Source organism: Ruditapes philippinarum, unplaced genomic scaffold, assembly GCF_026571515.1.
Source record: "Ruditapes philippinarum isolate M1 unplaced genomic scaffold, ASM2657151v2 ctg2475_1_1_1_1, whole genome shotgun sequence".
Taxonomy (NCBI): Eukaryota; Metazoa; Mollusca; class Bivalvia; order Venerida; family Veneridae; genus Ruditapes; species Ruditapes philippinarum.
Window position 1 is genome coordinate 155,092 of NW_026866903.1, and position 15,396 is coordinate 170,487.

At 36.5% G+C, this 15,396-nt stretch overlaps 1 protein-coding gene across 1 annotated transcript; it reads left to right on the top strand.

The window, feature by feature from the left end:
* The first annotated feature begins 630 nt into the window (after positions 1-630).
* LOC132734165 (uncharacterized) lies at positions 631-5,327 on the top strand. The gene is made up of 2 exons (XM_060720880.1): positions 631-1,195; positions 2,407-5,327. The coding sequence occupies exon 2, from the start codon at positions 2,415-2,417 to the stop codon at positions 4,164-4,166; it is 1,752 nt and encodes a 583-aa protein (XP_060576863.1). The 5' UTR covers positions 631-1,195; positions 2,407-2,414; the 3' UTR covers positions 4,167-5,327.
* Positions 5,328-15,396: the final 10,069 nt, after the last annotated feature.

A 15,396-nucleotide genomic window follows, 5' to 3' on the forward strand; every position in this document is an offset into this window, starting at 1 on the left:
GGTATTGGGGCCAATTTTGACCACAGGGTAATGATCAAGGTATATTTAAAAGGTCAAGAAAATGCTACATGCAACATATTCTTATCTCTAGGCATTGTAGTCAAATTTTGGGTAAATTTTTATTCCTGTGAAAGTCAAACTAAAATAATTGAGCTCCGGGGCGGGGTCATTTTCTATCTGTGAAGGTTCATACCTAGGTTCTGCACATTGTCTTAATATCATTAACATTTCTCCCCGGTAATGTGTTATTTTAATTTCATCGGATCAAAAAGATATATAGGTTTGACACAAAATATTCAAATTCCTTCGTCAGTATGATGTTGTTCGTAGGAAGCTCAAACCTATATGAGCCGCGTCACGACAAAACCAACATAATGGGTTTGCGACCAGCATGGATCCAGACCAGCCTGCGCAGTCTGATCAGGATGCATGCTGTTCTCTTACAAACCCTATAACAAGTAGAGAAACCGATAGCGAATAGCATGGATCCTGATCAGACTGCGTGGATGGGCAGGCTGGTCTGGATCCATGCTGGTCGCAAACCCATTATGTTGGTTTTGTCGTGACGCGGCTCATATTATGTACAGTTTCTATTTCATTCGATCTGTTGAATAAAGACAGGATGGACCCGAGATTGCTGACGGGCGGATGAGCAGGTGCTTTACATTATGCATCAGTTTTTTGGTGTTTATAAAATATGAATAACTTTGTCACAAAGCAATAAAGAGTTATAAAACTTCGCCTACTGAGCTCATGACCCTAATTATGTAATTCTTATTTCTGAACTAGTTAAAATAATTTTAAGAAAAACGCTCAAGACAAGAAGAAAAATAAGAAATTTCTATAGAGTTCCCACTCACATATGTGGCCGAGGTAAAAATAGCAATATTTAAATAATTCATCAGGAAGAGCTAAACACACACAAGCTAACATAGAAAACATTCTCTAACAATGTATCAACCAATCTCATAAAAAAACATATCATAACAGTCGCTCATCTACCGTCCGCTTGATAAGTAGCTCGGGTAATACCCGGGTAACAGAGCGTAACTTTAAATAATAAAATCAATGTTGCAAGAAAAGGAAGTAAATATCGGTATAAAAAAATTTTGATTCAGTTACAAAATAATTTCATCAGATAAAAAATGCTGTGGATGAGTTCAAACCTGTGAAGAAATTTTAAGGATTACTAAAGGTAAAATATGTTTCATGTAGATATCTAAGTATAAAAAATATGAATGAATAACTGTTTGAAAACATGACGATCTAAGTTTTAAGTTTCCACTTTAAATTGTGTGACTCTTCATTAATTACAAAAATGCTCTGTTGCCGAGAGAAAAAAATATTATAAGAAAATTTGATCCAATAAATATAGATTTTTTTTAAAGATACACTGTTCTTTCTTCTTTTAATCCTCAAAAAGTTTATGCAATCGTTTTGTGCTGCCTATGTATAATTTCGAGTAGCTCATTTCAAAATATAGGGATTTCGGTATCAAAATACAAACATTTGAGCTACCAACAATACGGAGCCTGTTCAGAGTGCAGGGACGAGATTTATACTGGCGGTAAATGCAAATCACGTTTGGTTACATAAGGTTTAACTACGGATACACATCTACGGATTTTTTACCATTTCATGTGTAAATGTTGAATACTGCAAAAGCCGGTGTTAGGGTGCTTGGACGGTAGTGTGCACTTGACAGTACCGTCCATGAACAGGCTCAATCAAACCGGATCTGCAACATTTTCAGTTTTGACGTGTTGGGGCTTTCTTTAGGGATTCTTATTTTCTCTATTTAAGGCTAATAGTCTTTAAATAGTTAATGCTTTTCAAAAAAACTAGATCAATACTTTTCAAACACATGGCAGATTTTAAGTGCTTTATTTGCTAAAAGCTACACAAAATTTCTTTAGGTGCCAAACAAAGTCTTGAAATAAAACTTTAGGTTGAATATTTCAATGTTTTAAAAATAATCTTAAAATTTGTCAAGACAAACAAGTTCTTTATATAAATTTTGCCGTGTTGGACTTTCTTTGGGGATTCTTTTTTTCTCTATTTTATATAAAGGCTTTTCATCTGAATAGAAAATAATAGTAATTGCTACAGCACTAAAAATATAACATTATTTTTACAAGCGCTATTAGATGAAGATTAAATAGCTATTGAATATATCATACCATGATATCAACTCTTAGCATACATTTAATTAACTCGAGTTACAAATATCCCAGCTACAAGGTATAATTCCTACAAGATATTCACGACTCTAATTTTACCACAGAAAGATATATCAGTAAGGAAGTTGCTAAATGTATCTATGTTTTAGTAGAACTAAACTAGTTAGTTAAGTTTAAACTATTTATGTATTCACAAAATAACAAAACACTTCAATTTACATTTTAGATAAAAAGATGGCTGTCCAAGGAAAGAGAGCATCAGATCAATTTTCATCAAATGAAGATCTTAAAGTTTACTGCCAGCCTTGTGATGAGGAAGGAACTAAACTTCCTGCCCATGGTTATTGCACTGACTGCAAGGAACACTTATGTAAGACTTGCTATAAAGCCCATAAAAAACACAAACATTCCAAACATCATACACTTCTAAAAGGTTCAAATATGCCTAAAGTTTTGCATCAGCCCTCAACAGCTACCCATACAGGCAAGTCTGATCAACTTACCACACCCTGTGGCAAACATCAGAAAGAAATGATAAAGTTCTACTGCAATGATCATGAAGAATTACTCTGCAGCGTTTGTGTTACCCTTGAACACCAAGCTACATCCTGCGAAGTTGATTATATACCTGATATATCTGATGATATAATAGGCAGTAAAGAATATCAAGTTATCTTGAAAGTGGTAGATACCACTTCTGACCAATATCAACAGATTGTAGAAGATGTCAAAAAGATGACAAACAAATCCAACACCTCTGTGAAAGGAGCATTGGCTGACATAAACAAGTTTCGGCAAGAATTCAACCAAAGATTGGATGAACTGGAGAGGCAAACGAAAGATGCAGCTAAAGTCATAGAACAAGAAAATAACAAACAACTTAAAGCAGTAGAAGCAACATGTGAAGAAATAACCAAATCTCTGAAGACATCAGCAGATGCCATCAAACAACTCAACACATCAAAACAAGCTGATAAACTCTTCATGGAACTTAAACTTGCGGAGAAAACATTGAGAGACGTGGAGAGAAAAACACTGCAGCTTTCATCATTTGCTATCAAAGAACTCAAATTTAAAGCAAAGCAGCCAACAGTAGATCTCCTTAAAACAGAGAAGTCTTTGGGTACACAAAGAACAATCAATATAAAATCTCAATCTGCACAATTAAAGTGCAGACAATCTTCACATCAGGGGGAAATCGGCGTGAAGACATCAAAAGATAAAACAACGTGCTGGATTACCGGAATGACTTTGCTGACTCCTGACCTTGTGGTCATCACTGACCACTATAACAAAGCTGTAAAGATTGTGGATACCAGCAGTCAATCCGTGTCTGAACAACTACAACTAGGTTATGAAAAAGATGATGCACCATGGAATATCACCACAGTAACCAGTACTGAGCTTGCTGTCACCCTTCCTTATAAACAAGCAATACAGTTTATATCAGTCTCATCAAACAAACTTAAAAGGAAGAACACTATAATGCTGGATGGACACTGTTATGGAATAAGCTGTAACCAAGGTAAACTTGTTGTGACATACCTTGGTCCTGCAAAACTCCAGATCCTTGATATGAATGGCACTATACTGGCAACAATTGAAGGCGAAACTATCTTCCAAAATCCATGTTATGTCACATGTAATAGATGTTCTATCTATGTGTCTGACCGTTTGATGCAATCAGTAATAAGATTAAACTGGCAAGGTGATGTGATTGAAAGCTATAGTGATATGGGTGAGACAAGAGGAATATCACTGTCAGGTGATGGCACTATCTTTGTGTGTGACAGGAAGAGAAATGTTATAGAAGAAATATCAGGAGACTGCTCAACAGGGAAAATTGTGTTGCAGGGTCTGAATAGACCATATACTGTATGTTGGTCTGAGGAAACAAAAATGGTGTACTACAGTTGTGATGCTGAAGATAAAAGAAATGGTAACTTCCTTCACAGCTATAAACTTTCAGAGACTTTAAACGTGTAATATAAACACCAAAAACTTGGAAATTCAATATTCTGCAAAAAGTGAAAACATTTTTAAATGAACACAGCGAGATAATATAGAAAACAGGCTAAATGTTTTCTTAAATGTCACAGAAAGAAAATTGCATGTAGAAATTTTGAAAGAAAGCAACAAGTTTTTTTTTATTTTGACATGATTTTTTGGTATATTGAATGATATGAGTGCGATGACTTATAGCAACAGTGATTTTGTGCCGTTGTAATATCTATCGACCATCTCTTGTCTATTTCGTTTTCGGACAAGACTGGTTGTCTTTATGGACAAATTTTAAATAAAAACAGCATATATGCTTGCAATATTGTAATATTCACTATATTATTTTATATAATATCTCTTGTTGTTAACCTAAATTATTAGTGTTAAGAAGTTAGTGTACATATTGTATTTTTGTTTATATTGCTTACGTAATTACTTCTTATGTAAAACGGACCTTATAACAAAACAGTTACTTTTTCTTACAAGCTTCAAATCTCTATTTCTCATTTCATAAAGAAAAATATTAAAAATATCAAAATGACCTGCAAAATAAAAAGGTATTTTCCTGAAATTGTCAGTAGGGTATAAGTGTTGTTTAACACAATTGTGTAGATATCTAAGTCTCTGGTTGTTAAAGTTGTTGGTTTTATTCGACTGACACTTGTACATGGCTTATCTTATTAAATGTTACCACTGTTTTGTCATCATTCTATTCTAGAGTGTTGTGAAAAGGTAAAAAATGAACTATTATCTTAACTATGTTCAAACTTGCATTAATCTATGGATAAATAATTCTTAAAATCATTACTGAAAACATTGTTAGTCATGCCATACAATCTCATAATTAACAGCATATATGTTTATTTTATATATCTGTTTATGTGTTTGGTGCAGTTCCATTTTATGTATTTTTTTCATCGAGAAGATAGAAAAGAGTTAGTTAAGATGTGCTCTTATTTTGTTATGCAACATAAAAAAATGTACTTATTGTATATTTCCAGATATAATGTAATTATATTATCAATGTATTGTATCATGTTTCGTATATTGTTGAGACTGCCATATTGTTAATAAGTTGTTAATGCCATATTGGATTTTAGATAGTTTTTGACCAATGTCATAATAATTATATAATACAGAAAAATAAAAAAAAAATATTTCAAATATCAATGTCTTATTTAATGTTAACGTTTTATCTGCAACAAGTAAATTTTGTTATTATTAAAATGAAAATGTCCTGGTACAAGACTTTTTCAATTTTATAAGAGAGAAGGTTTGCAAGCGGTCGGATAGCTCAGTTGGTACAGCTGCGGAAATTTTCCGAGGATCCGCAGTTCTAATCAATGACATTTTTCTGACCTCATCCTGTGAGAAAAACATACATGTATTTAGATAGTAGATTCTTCTAATGGAACTTGCATGGCCAAGTTTAGTTGATATTTCTGATGCCCAGGTGGTTGAGGTTTCTAATAGCCAAGTCGTTTAAGTTTCTGATAGTCAAGTGGTCGAGATTTCTGATTGTCATATGGTTGAGCTTTCTGATGGCCATGTAGTGAAGGTTTCTGATGACCAAGCGGTTGAGGTTTCTGATTGCCAAACGGCTGAGGTTTCTGATGGTCAAGTGGTTACGGTTTCTAATGATCAAGTGGTTAAGGTTTCTGATGGCCAAGTGGTTAAAATTCTGATAGCCGAGTTGTTGAGATTTCTGATGGTCAAGTGGTTGATGTTTCTAATGGCCAAGTGGTTAAGGTTTCTGATGGCCAACTGGTTGAGTTTTGTGAAAGGAAAGTGGTTGGGGTTCAGATAACCGAATAGTTGAGTTTTGCGATGGCCAAGTGGATTAGGTTTGTGATGATCAAGTGGTTGAGGTTTATGATGGTCAAGTGGTTTAGGTTTATGATGGCCGAGAATTTGAGGTTTTTGATGGCCGAGTAGTTGAGGTTTATGATGGCCGAGTAGTTGAGGTTTGTGATGGCCGAGTAGTTGAGGTTTGTGATGGCAAAGTGGTTGAGGTTTGTGATGGTCAAGTGGTTGAGGTTTTTGATGGCCAAGTGGTTGAGGTTTTTGATGGCCAAGTGGTTGAGGTTTTTGATGGCCGAGTAGTTGAGGTTTATGATGGCCGAGTAGTTGAGGTTTGTGATGGCCGAGTAGTTGAGGTTTTTGATGATCAAGTGGTTGAGGTTTTTGATGGCAAAGTAGTTGAGGTTTTCGATGGCAAAGTGGTTGAGGTTTATGATGGTCAAGTGGTTGAGGTTTTTGATGGCCGAGTAGTTGAGGTTTGTGATGGCAAAGTGGTTGAGGTTTGTGATGGTCAAGTGGTTGAGGTTTTTGATGGCCGAGTAGTTGAGGTTTATGATGGCCGAGTAGTTGAGGTTTATGATGGTCAAGTGGTTGAGGTTTTTGATGGCCAAGTAGTTGAGGTTTGTGATGGCAAAGTGGTTGAGGTTTATGATGGTCAAGTGGTTGAGGTTTTTGATGATCGAGAAGTTGAGGTTTGTGATGGCATGTGGTCAGACCTGGGGATGATTACATTGATCAGTAATTGATTTAATTACAATGACTTTCAGATTTTATTGTAATTGATTACAATTGATTTCTCAGACTTGCCTCTGTAATCAATTAAATTACAATTACTTTAAAAAAGTAATTGATTGATAATTGATTACATTCCATGTATAACTATAAACAGAAGTTTCTTAATGCTATTTAATATATACATTATATACACAAAGGATTTCCAGCTCATCAACAGTCATCAATTTAACACACTTTTAGTTACTGTCACATCACTTTGTCATATTTTAGCATTGTACTTTAGCTTCACCGTCTGTCAGTCAAACTGCATCTATCAGGACGGAAAATTTTACCCGCAGCACTAAACAAACGCTCTGCAGAGGCCGATGATGCAGGAATGGTCCTCAGTCTTCTTGGTGTAGGTTTCATAATGAACTCTCTGCAACAGAAATTTTGAAAAGTGTCAATTGTACAGTATGCTGTATACAGGTGTTAAAACATGTGTGAAAACAATACATTTTTATATGGGAATTCAAAGAGACAATAGACTTTACAAAGAAATTATCATTTTTTTTACAAACACTTTAATGATACATCAGTATTCATTATAATATAAACACATTGTCTATCACCTTACAAAATAACTGTTGCATATAATTAAAATATGGTAATATGCATCTGACATAAACTCTAGAATATACAATGTCAAGAAGTTATCTACATTGTTTGAAACTTTTTAAAACATGGTGTAACCAAAATATGTGAAACAAAATTTAACTTACCTTTATGTGGGTAATGAAATTTGAATGTGACTTAGTGTTTCCATTTATCTTCTTAGGGCACAATTTGCACTGTGCTGTCACATTTCCAGATGTTTCTTTAGGAAATTCAAAGACATCATATATCCAATTATTAGACATTTTGGTTAGAATACCAGCCAAACAATGATGTCTATCTTTCAGTTAGAATATGGTTAACTGTATGGATTAAAACTTATTTCTTCATTGTGAGTGATGTCTTAAAATGTCTCACTTGATATTTTACTACCTTAGTTAAACTGGAACATGTGAAATAAATCATTTGAATTTCAATAGTTTCATGTAAAATCTGAAAGTAATCAACATCAATCAAATTGTAATCATAATTACAGACTGAATTTAAGCTGCAATTGATTAATTACAAATAATGTAATCAATTTTGAGCAAGGTAATCAATTACATGATGATTACAGTGTAATCATGTAATCAATTAAAAAATCGATGAATACGATTAGTGATTACCCCAGGCCTGGCCACTTGGCCATTACAAACCTCAACATCTTGGCCATCACAAACCTCAACCACTTTGCCATCACAAACCTCAACTACTCGGCCATCAAAAACCTCAACCACTTGACCATCACAAACCTCAACCACTTTGCCATCACAAACCTCAACTACTCGGCCATCAAAAACCTCAACCACTTGACCATCACAAACCTCAACGACTTTGCCATCACAAACCTCAACTACTCGGCCATCAAAAACCTCAACCACTTGACCATCACAAACCTCAACCACTTTGCCATCACAAACCTCAACTACTAGGCCATCAAAAAACCTCAACTACTCGGCCATCAAAAACCTCAACCACTTGACCATCACAAGCCTCAACCACTTTGCCATCACAAACCTCAACTACTCGGCCATCAAAAACCTCAACTACTCGGCCATCAAAACCTCAACCACTTGACCATCACAAACCTCAACTACTCGGCCATCAAAAACCTCAACTACTCGGCCATCAAAAACCTCAACCACTTTGCCATCACAAACATCAACTACTCGGCCATCAAAAACCTCAACCACTTGACCATCACAAACCTCAACTACTCGGCCATCAAAAAACCTAATCCACTTGACCATCACAAACCTCAACCACTTGACCATCACAAACCTCAACCACTTGGCCATCATAAACCTCAACTACTCGGCCATCAAAAACCTCAACCACTTGACCATCACAAACCTCAACCACTTGACCATCACAAACCTCAACCACTTGACCATCACAAACCTCAACTACTCGGCCATCAAAAACCTCAACCACTTGACCATCAGAAACCTCAACCACTTTGCCATCACAAACCTCAACCACTTGGCCATCATAAACCTCAACTACTCGGCCATCAAAAACCTCAACCACTTGACCATCACAAACCTCAACCACTTTGCCATTCACAAACCTCAACTACTTGGCCATCAAAAACCTCAACCACTTGACCATCACAAACCTCAACCACTTTGCCATCACAAACCTCAACCACTTGGCCATCATAAACCTCAACTACTCGGCCATCACAAACCTCAACCACTTGACCATCATAAACCTCAACTACTCGGCCATCATAAACCTCAACTACTCGGCCATCACAAACCTCAACCACTTGACCATCACAAACCTCAACCACTTGACCATCACAAATCTCAACCACTTGACCATCATAAACCTCAACTACTCGGCCATCAAAAACCTCAACCACTTGACCATCACAAACCTCAACCACTTGACCATCACAAACCTCAACCACTTGACCATCATAAACCTCAACTACTCGGCCATCAAAACCTCAACCACTTGACCATCTAACAACTCAACCACTTTGCCATCACAAACCTCAACTACTCGGCCATCAAAAACCTCAACTACTCGGCCATCAGAAACCTCAACCACTTGACCATCAAAAACCTCAACCACATGCAGGCCTGGGGTAATCACTAATCGTATTCATCGATTTTTTAATTGATTACATGATTACACTGTAATCATCATGTAATTGATTACCTTGCTCAAAACTGATTACATTAATTGTAATTAATCAATTGCAGCTTAAATTCAGTCTGTAATTATGATTACAATTTGATTGATGTTGATTACTTTCAGATTTTACATGAAACTATTGAAATTCAAATGATTTATTTCACATGTTACAGTTTAACTAAGGTAGTAAAATATCAAGTGAGACATTTTAAGACATCACTCACAATGAAGAAATAAGATTTAATCCATACAGTTAACCATATTCTAACTGAAAGATAGACATCATTGTTTGGCTGGTATTCTAACCAAAATGTCTAATAATTGGATATATGATGTCTTTGAATTTCCTAAAGAAACATCTGGAAATGTGACAGCACAGTGCAAATTGTGCCCTAAGAAGATAAATGGAAACACTAAGTCACATTCAAATTTCATTACCCACATAAAGGTAAGTTAAATTTTGTTTCACATATTTTGGTTACACCATGTTTTAAAAAGTTTCAAACAATGTAGATAACTTCTTTACATTGTATATTCTAGAGTTTATGTCAGATGCATATTACCATATTTTAATTATATGCAACAGTTATTTTGTAAGGTGATAGACAATGTGTCTATATTATAATGAATACTGATGTATCATTAAAGTGTTTGTAAAAAAAATGATAATTTCTTTGTAAAGTCTATTGTCTCTTTGAATTCCCATATAAAAATGTATTGTTTTCACACATGTTTTAACACCTGTATACAGCATACTGTACAATTGACACTTTTCAAAATTTCTGTTGCAGAGAGTTCATTATGAAACCTACACCAAGAAGACTGAGGACCATTCCTGCATCATTGGCCCCTGTAGAGCGTTTGTTTAGTATTGCGGGTAAAATTTTCCGTCCTGATAGATGCAGTCTGACTGACAGACGGTTTCATGAACTTATGATGCTAAAGTGCAATGCTAAAATATGATAAAGTGATGTGACAGTAACTAAAAGTGTGTTAAAATAATGACTGTTGATGAGCTGGAAATCCTTTGTGTATATAATGTATATATTAAATAGCATTAAGAAACTTTTGTTTATAGTTATACATGGAATGTAATCAATTATCAATCAATTACTTTTTTAAAGTAATTGTAATTTAATTGATTACAGAGGCAAGTCTGAGTAATCAATTGTAATCAATTACAATAAAATCTGAAAGTCATTGTAATTAAATCAATTACTGATCAATGTTATCATCCCCAGGTCTGCAAGTGGCTGATACTCCTGATGGCAAAATGGTTGAGTTTGTGATGGCCAAGTGGTTGAGATTTCTGATGGCCAAGTGGTTGAGGTTTCTGATGGCCAAGTCGTTTTAGTTTCTGATGGCCAAGTGGTTATAGTTTCTGATGGTCAAGTGGTTGAAATTTCTGATGCCCATGTGGTGAAGGTTCCTGATGATCAAGTGGTTAAGGTTTCTGATGGTCAAATGGTTGAGGTTTGTGATGGCCAAGTGGTTGAGGTTTCTGATGACCAAGTGGTTGAGGTTTCTGATGGACAGGCGGTGAAGAGTTCTGATGATCAAGTGGTTGAGGTTTCTGATGGTCAAATGGCTGATGCTTCTGGTGGTCAAATGGTTGAGGTTTCTTTTGGCAAAGTGGTTGAGATTTCTAATGACTAAGTGGTTGAGGTTTGTGATTGCCAAGTGGATAGGATTTCTGATCGCCAAATGGTTGAGGTTTTTGATGGCAAAGTGGTTGAGATTTCTGATGGCAAAGTGGTTGAGGTTTCTCATGACCAAATGGTTGAGGTTTGTGATAGTCAAGTTGTTGAGGTTTCTAATGGCTAATTGGTTGAGTATTGTGATGGTAAAGTGAATATGATTTCTGATCGCCAAATGGTTGAGGTTTCTAATGGCCAAATAGTTGAGGTTTAAAATAACCAAGTGGTTGGAGGCTTAGATGGCCAAGTGGTTGAGGTTTCTGATTTCCAAGTAGTTGAGGTTTCTGATGGCTAAGGTGTTGAGGTTTCTGATGGCTAAGTGGTTGAGGTTTCTGATGGCCAAGTGGTTGGAGTCTAAGATGGCAAAGTGGTTGAGGTTTCTGATGGCCAAGTAGTTGATGTTTCTGATGGCCAAGTGGTTGAGGTTTCTGATGATCAAGTCGTTTAGATTTCTGATGGCCAAGTGGTTGAGGTTTCTGATGGCTAAGTAGTTGAAGTTTCTGATGGCGAAGTGGTTGAGGTTTCAGATGGCCAAGTGGTTAGAGGCTCAGATGGCCAAGTGGTTGGGGTTTCTGATGACCAAGTGGTTGTGGTTTCTTATGGCCAAGTGGTTGAAGTTTCTGATGGCCAAGTGGTTGGAGTCTAAGATGGCCAGGTGGTTGAGGTTTCTGATGGCCAAGTAGTTGATGTTTCTGATGGCAAAGTAGTTGAAGTTTCTGATGGCCAAGTGGTTGAGGTTTCTGATGGCCAAGTGGTTGAGGTTTCTGATGGCCAAGTGGTTGAGGTTTTTGATGGCCAAGTAGTTGAGGTTTCTGATGGCAAAGTGGTTGGAGTCTGAGATGGCCAAGTGGTTGAGGTTTCTGACGGCCAAGTGGTTGAGGATTCTGATGGCCAAGTGGTTGAGTTTTCTGATGGCCAAGTGGTTGTGGTTTCTTTATGGCCAAGTGGTTGAGGTTTCTGATGGCCAAGTGGTTGGAGTCTAAGATGGCCAGGTGGTTGAGGTTTCTGATGGCCAAGTAGTTGATGTTTCTGATGGCAAAGTAGTTGAGGTTTCTGATGGCCAAGTGGTTGAGGTTTCTGATGGCCAAGTGGTCGAGGTTTCTGATGGCCAAGTGGTTAAGATTCTGATGGCCAAGATGTTGAGGTTTCTGATGGCCGAGTAGTTGAGGTTTCTGATGGCCAAGTGGTTGAGGTTTCTGATGGCAAAGTAGTTGAGGTTTCTGATGGCCAAGTGGTTGAGGTTTCTGATGGCCAAGTGGTTGAGGTTTCTGATGGCCAAGTGGTTGAAGGCTCAGATGGCCAAGTGGTTGAGGTTTCTGATGGCCAAGTAGTTGAGGTTTCTGATGGCTAAGTAGTTGAGGTTTCTGATGGCTAAGTGGTTGTGGTTTCAGATGGCCAAGTGGTTGGAGGCTCAGATGGTCAAGTGGTTGAGGTTTCTGATGGCCAAAAGGTTGAGGTTTCTGATGGCTAAGTGGTTGAGGTTTCTGATGGCCAAGTGGTTTAGTTTTGGGATTGTCAAATGGTTGAGCTTTGAGATGGCCAAATGATTGGAGGCTCAGATGGCAACATGGTTGAGGTTTCTTATGGCCAAGTAGTTGTGGTTTCTGATGGCTAAGTGGTTGAGGTTTCTGATGGCCAAATGGTTAAGATTTCTGATGGCCAAGTTGTTGAGGTTTCTGATAGCCAAGTGGTTGAGGTTTCTGATGGCCAAATGGTTGAGGTTTGTGATTGCAAAGTGGTTGAGTTTTCTGATGGCGAAATAGTTTTGTGATGGTCAAGTGGTTGAGGTTTGTGATGGTCAAGTGTTTGAGGTTTGTGGTGGCTATCTGGTTAAGGTTTCTGATGGCTAAATAGTTGAGGTTTTTGATGGTCAAATGGTTGAGTTTTGTAATGGCTAGGTGGCTGATGCTTCTGATGGTCAAGTGGTTGAGGTTTTTGATGGCCAAATTGTTGAGGTTTCTGATGGCCAAGTGGTTGAGGTTTGTGATAGCAAAGTCGTTTAGATTTCTGATGGTCATGTGGTTGATGTTTCTGATGGCCAAGTAATTGAGGTTTGTGATGGCTAAGTGGTTGAGGTATGTGATGGCCAAGATGTTGAGTTTAGTGATGGCCAAGTGGATGACATTTCTGATTACCCAATGGTCGAGCTTTCTGGTGGCTATATAGGTGAGGTTTCTGGTGGCCAAGTGGTTGAGATTTTTGATGGTCAAGTAGTTGAGATTTCTAATGGCCAAGTGGCTGATGTTTCTGATGACCAAGTTGTTAAGGTTTTTGATGGCCAAGTGGCTAATGTTTCTGATGGCCAAATGGTTGAGGTTTCTGATGGTCAAATGGCTGAGGTTTCTGATGGCCAAGTTTTTGAGGTTTCTGATGGCTAAGTAGTTGAAGTTTCTGATGGCTAAGTGGTTGAGGTTTCTGATGGCCAAGTGGTTGGAGGCTCAGATGGCCAAGTGGTTGAGGTTTCTGATGACCAAGAGGTTGAGGTTTCTGATGGTCAAGTGCTTGAAGTTTCTGATGGCCAAGAGGTTGAGGTTTCTGATGGTCAAGTGGTTGAGGTTTCTGATGACCAAGTGGTTGAGGTTTCTGATGACCAAGTGGTTGAGGTTTCTGATGGCCAAATGGTTGAGGTTTCTTAGGGCCAAGTGGTTGAGGTTTCAGATGGCCATGTGGTTAAGGTTTCTGATGGCCAAGTGGTTAAGGTTTCTGATGATCAAGAGGTTGAGGTTTCTGATGGTCAAGTGCTTGAAGTTTCTGATGGCCAAGAGGTTGAGGTTTCTGATGGTCAAGTGGTTGAGGTTTCTGATGGCCAAGTGGTTGAGGTTTCTGATGGCCGAATGGTTAAGGTTTCTGATGATCAAGTGGTTGAGGTTTGTGACTGTGAATCATTTGGAACATATTATAAAACAAGTCACTCTATGTCAAGGTTATCGTAACTTTATTTCTTAAAAGACAACAGAAGATAAAATAGAGAGGCAAGCCAGCGCTGTTATAGATATCTGACTAGCATCTATATAACAAATAACATAAAATACAAAAAATTACAACCATAGTTTTCTCATAAAATAACAGTTTAAAGAATCTCTCATTCTTTCAACATTCTTCTATCCACACTAGAAGTAAGTGTTAGTATAAAGCACAAAACAAACAAGAACAAGTTTCACTGTAGTAAACCACTCTCACTGGTAGAAAATGTATTGTATGAATCATATACCCTGCACTAGATTCCCAATAGTTCTGTATTTCATTAAAAACAACAAAAACCCTACTCAAGCTACTTATTGTTTGAATCTGTTATGTGGTACATACTTGTAGCACTTTTCAAAAATCCCTTTCACAATAAATCAAATTTTTTATTTACCCTCTTGAAATTAAACAGTTAATAAAATATAATAAAATAGATATCCATAATCAATCCTTTTCTTAAAATAAAAAAGAAACAAAAAAGTAAAGCTTCAAAGTATCACTGAGATCTCTTATTCCAGTTATTCTTTTCATTCCCTAAAATCATTCACCATTTTTTGTGAAAGACGTGAAAAAGATAAAGGATAACATAGTGGTATGAAAGTTGATGCTCATAGGACAACTTTGTCATGACCAAGGTTAAAACTGTCCCCGGACGAGACAGAAAAATATTAGTATACCCATGAATCTATCATTATGCTGGGGCAATAAAAAGGCTTTTCAAAAATACCCTGTTGACTTAATACTTACAAATGTACCTTGTTAAAAAATAAATATTAATATAAAATTATGTAAGCTTAAGACTATCAAATTTAATTCAATATAAACTGTACTTAATTATTATTATTATTTATACATGTTTCATATGTATTCAAACAAACATAATTATATTACCTGTAGTATAAAATACAATCATAAAATGTATATTTTCTACCAAACATTATTGTTGTTAACAAAAAATGTATAAAGAAAAATAATTATATGCACCACACATATGTATATAATATTTATATCCTAGCAAAAACAACAATGTCTATCAATGAACTGTTTATCTAAGAGTGTTTGTCCCTTACCAAGAACAGTATAAAATACATTTTTGTTCAAGGGAAACAACTCACATAGAAGAGTTACTGCTCTTGATTGCTTTACTTGGTCAAATATCACACATAAGCAAAATTATTCTGGACATTTTCTATAATAATCATCAAAATCTGGCTGTCTTAAAAAATATTCCCTGAATAACG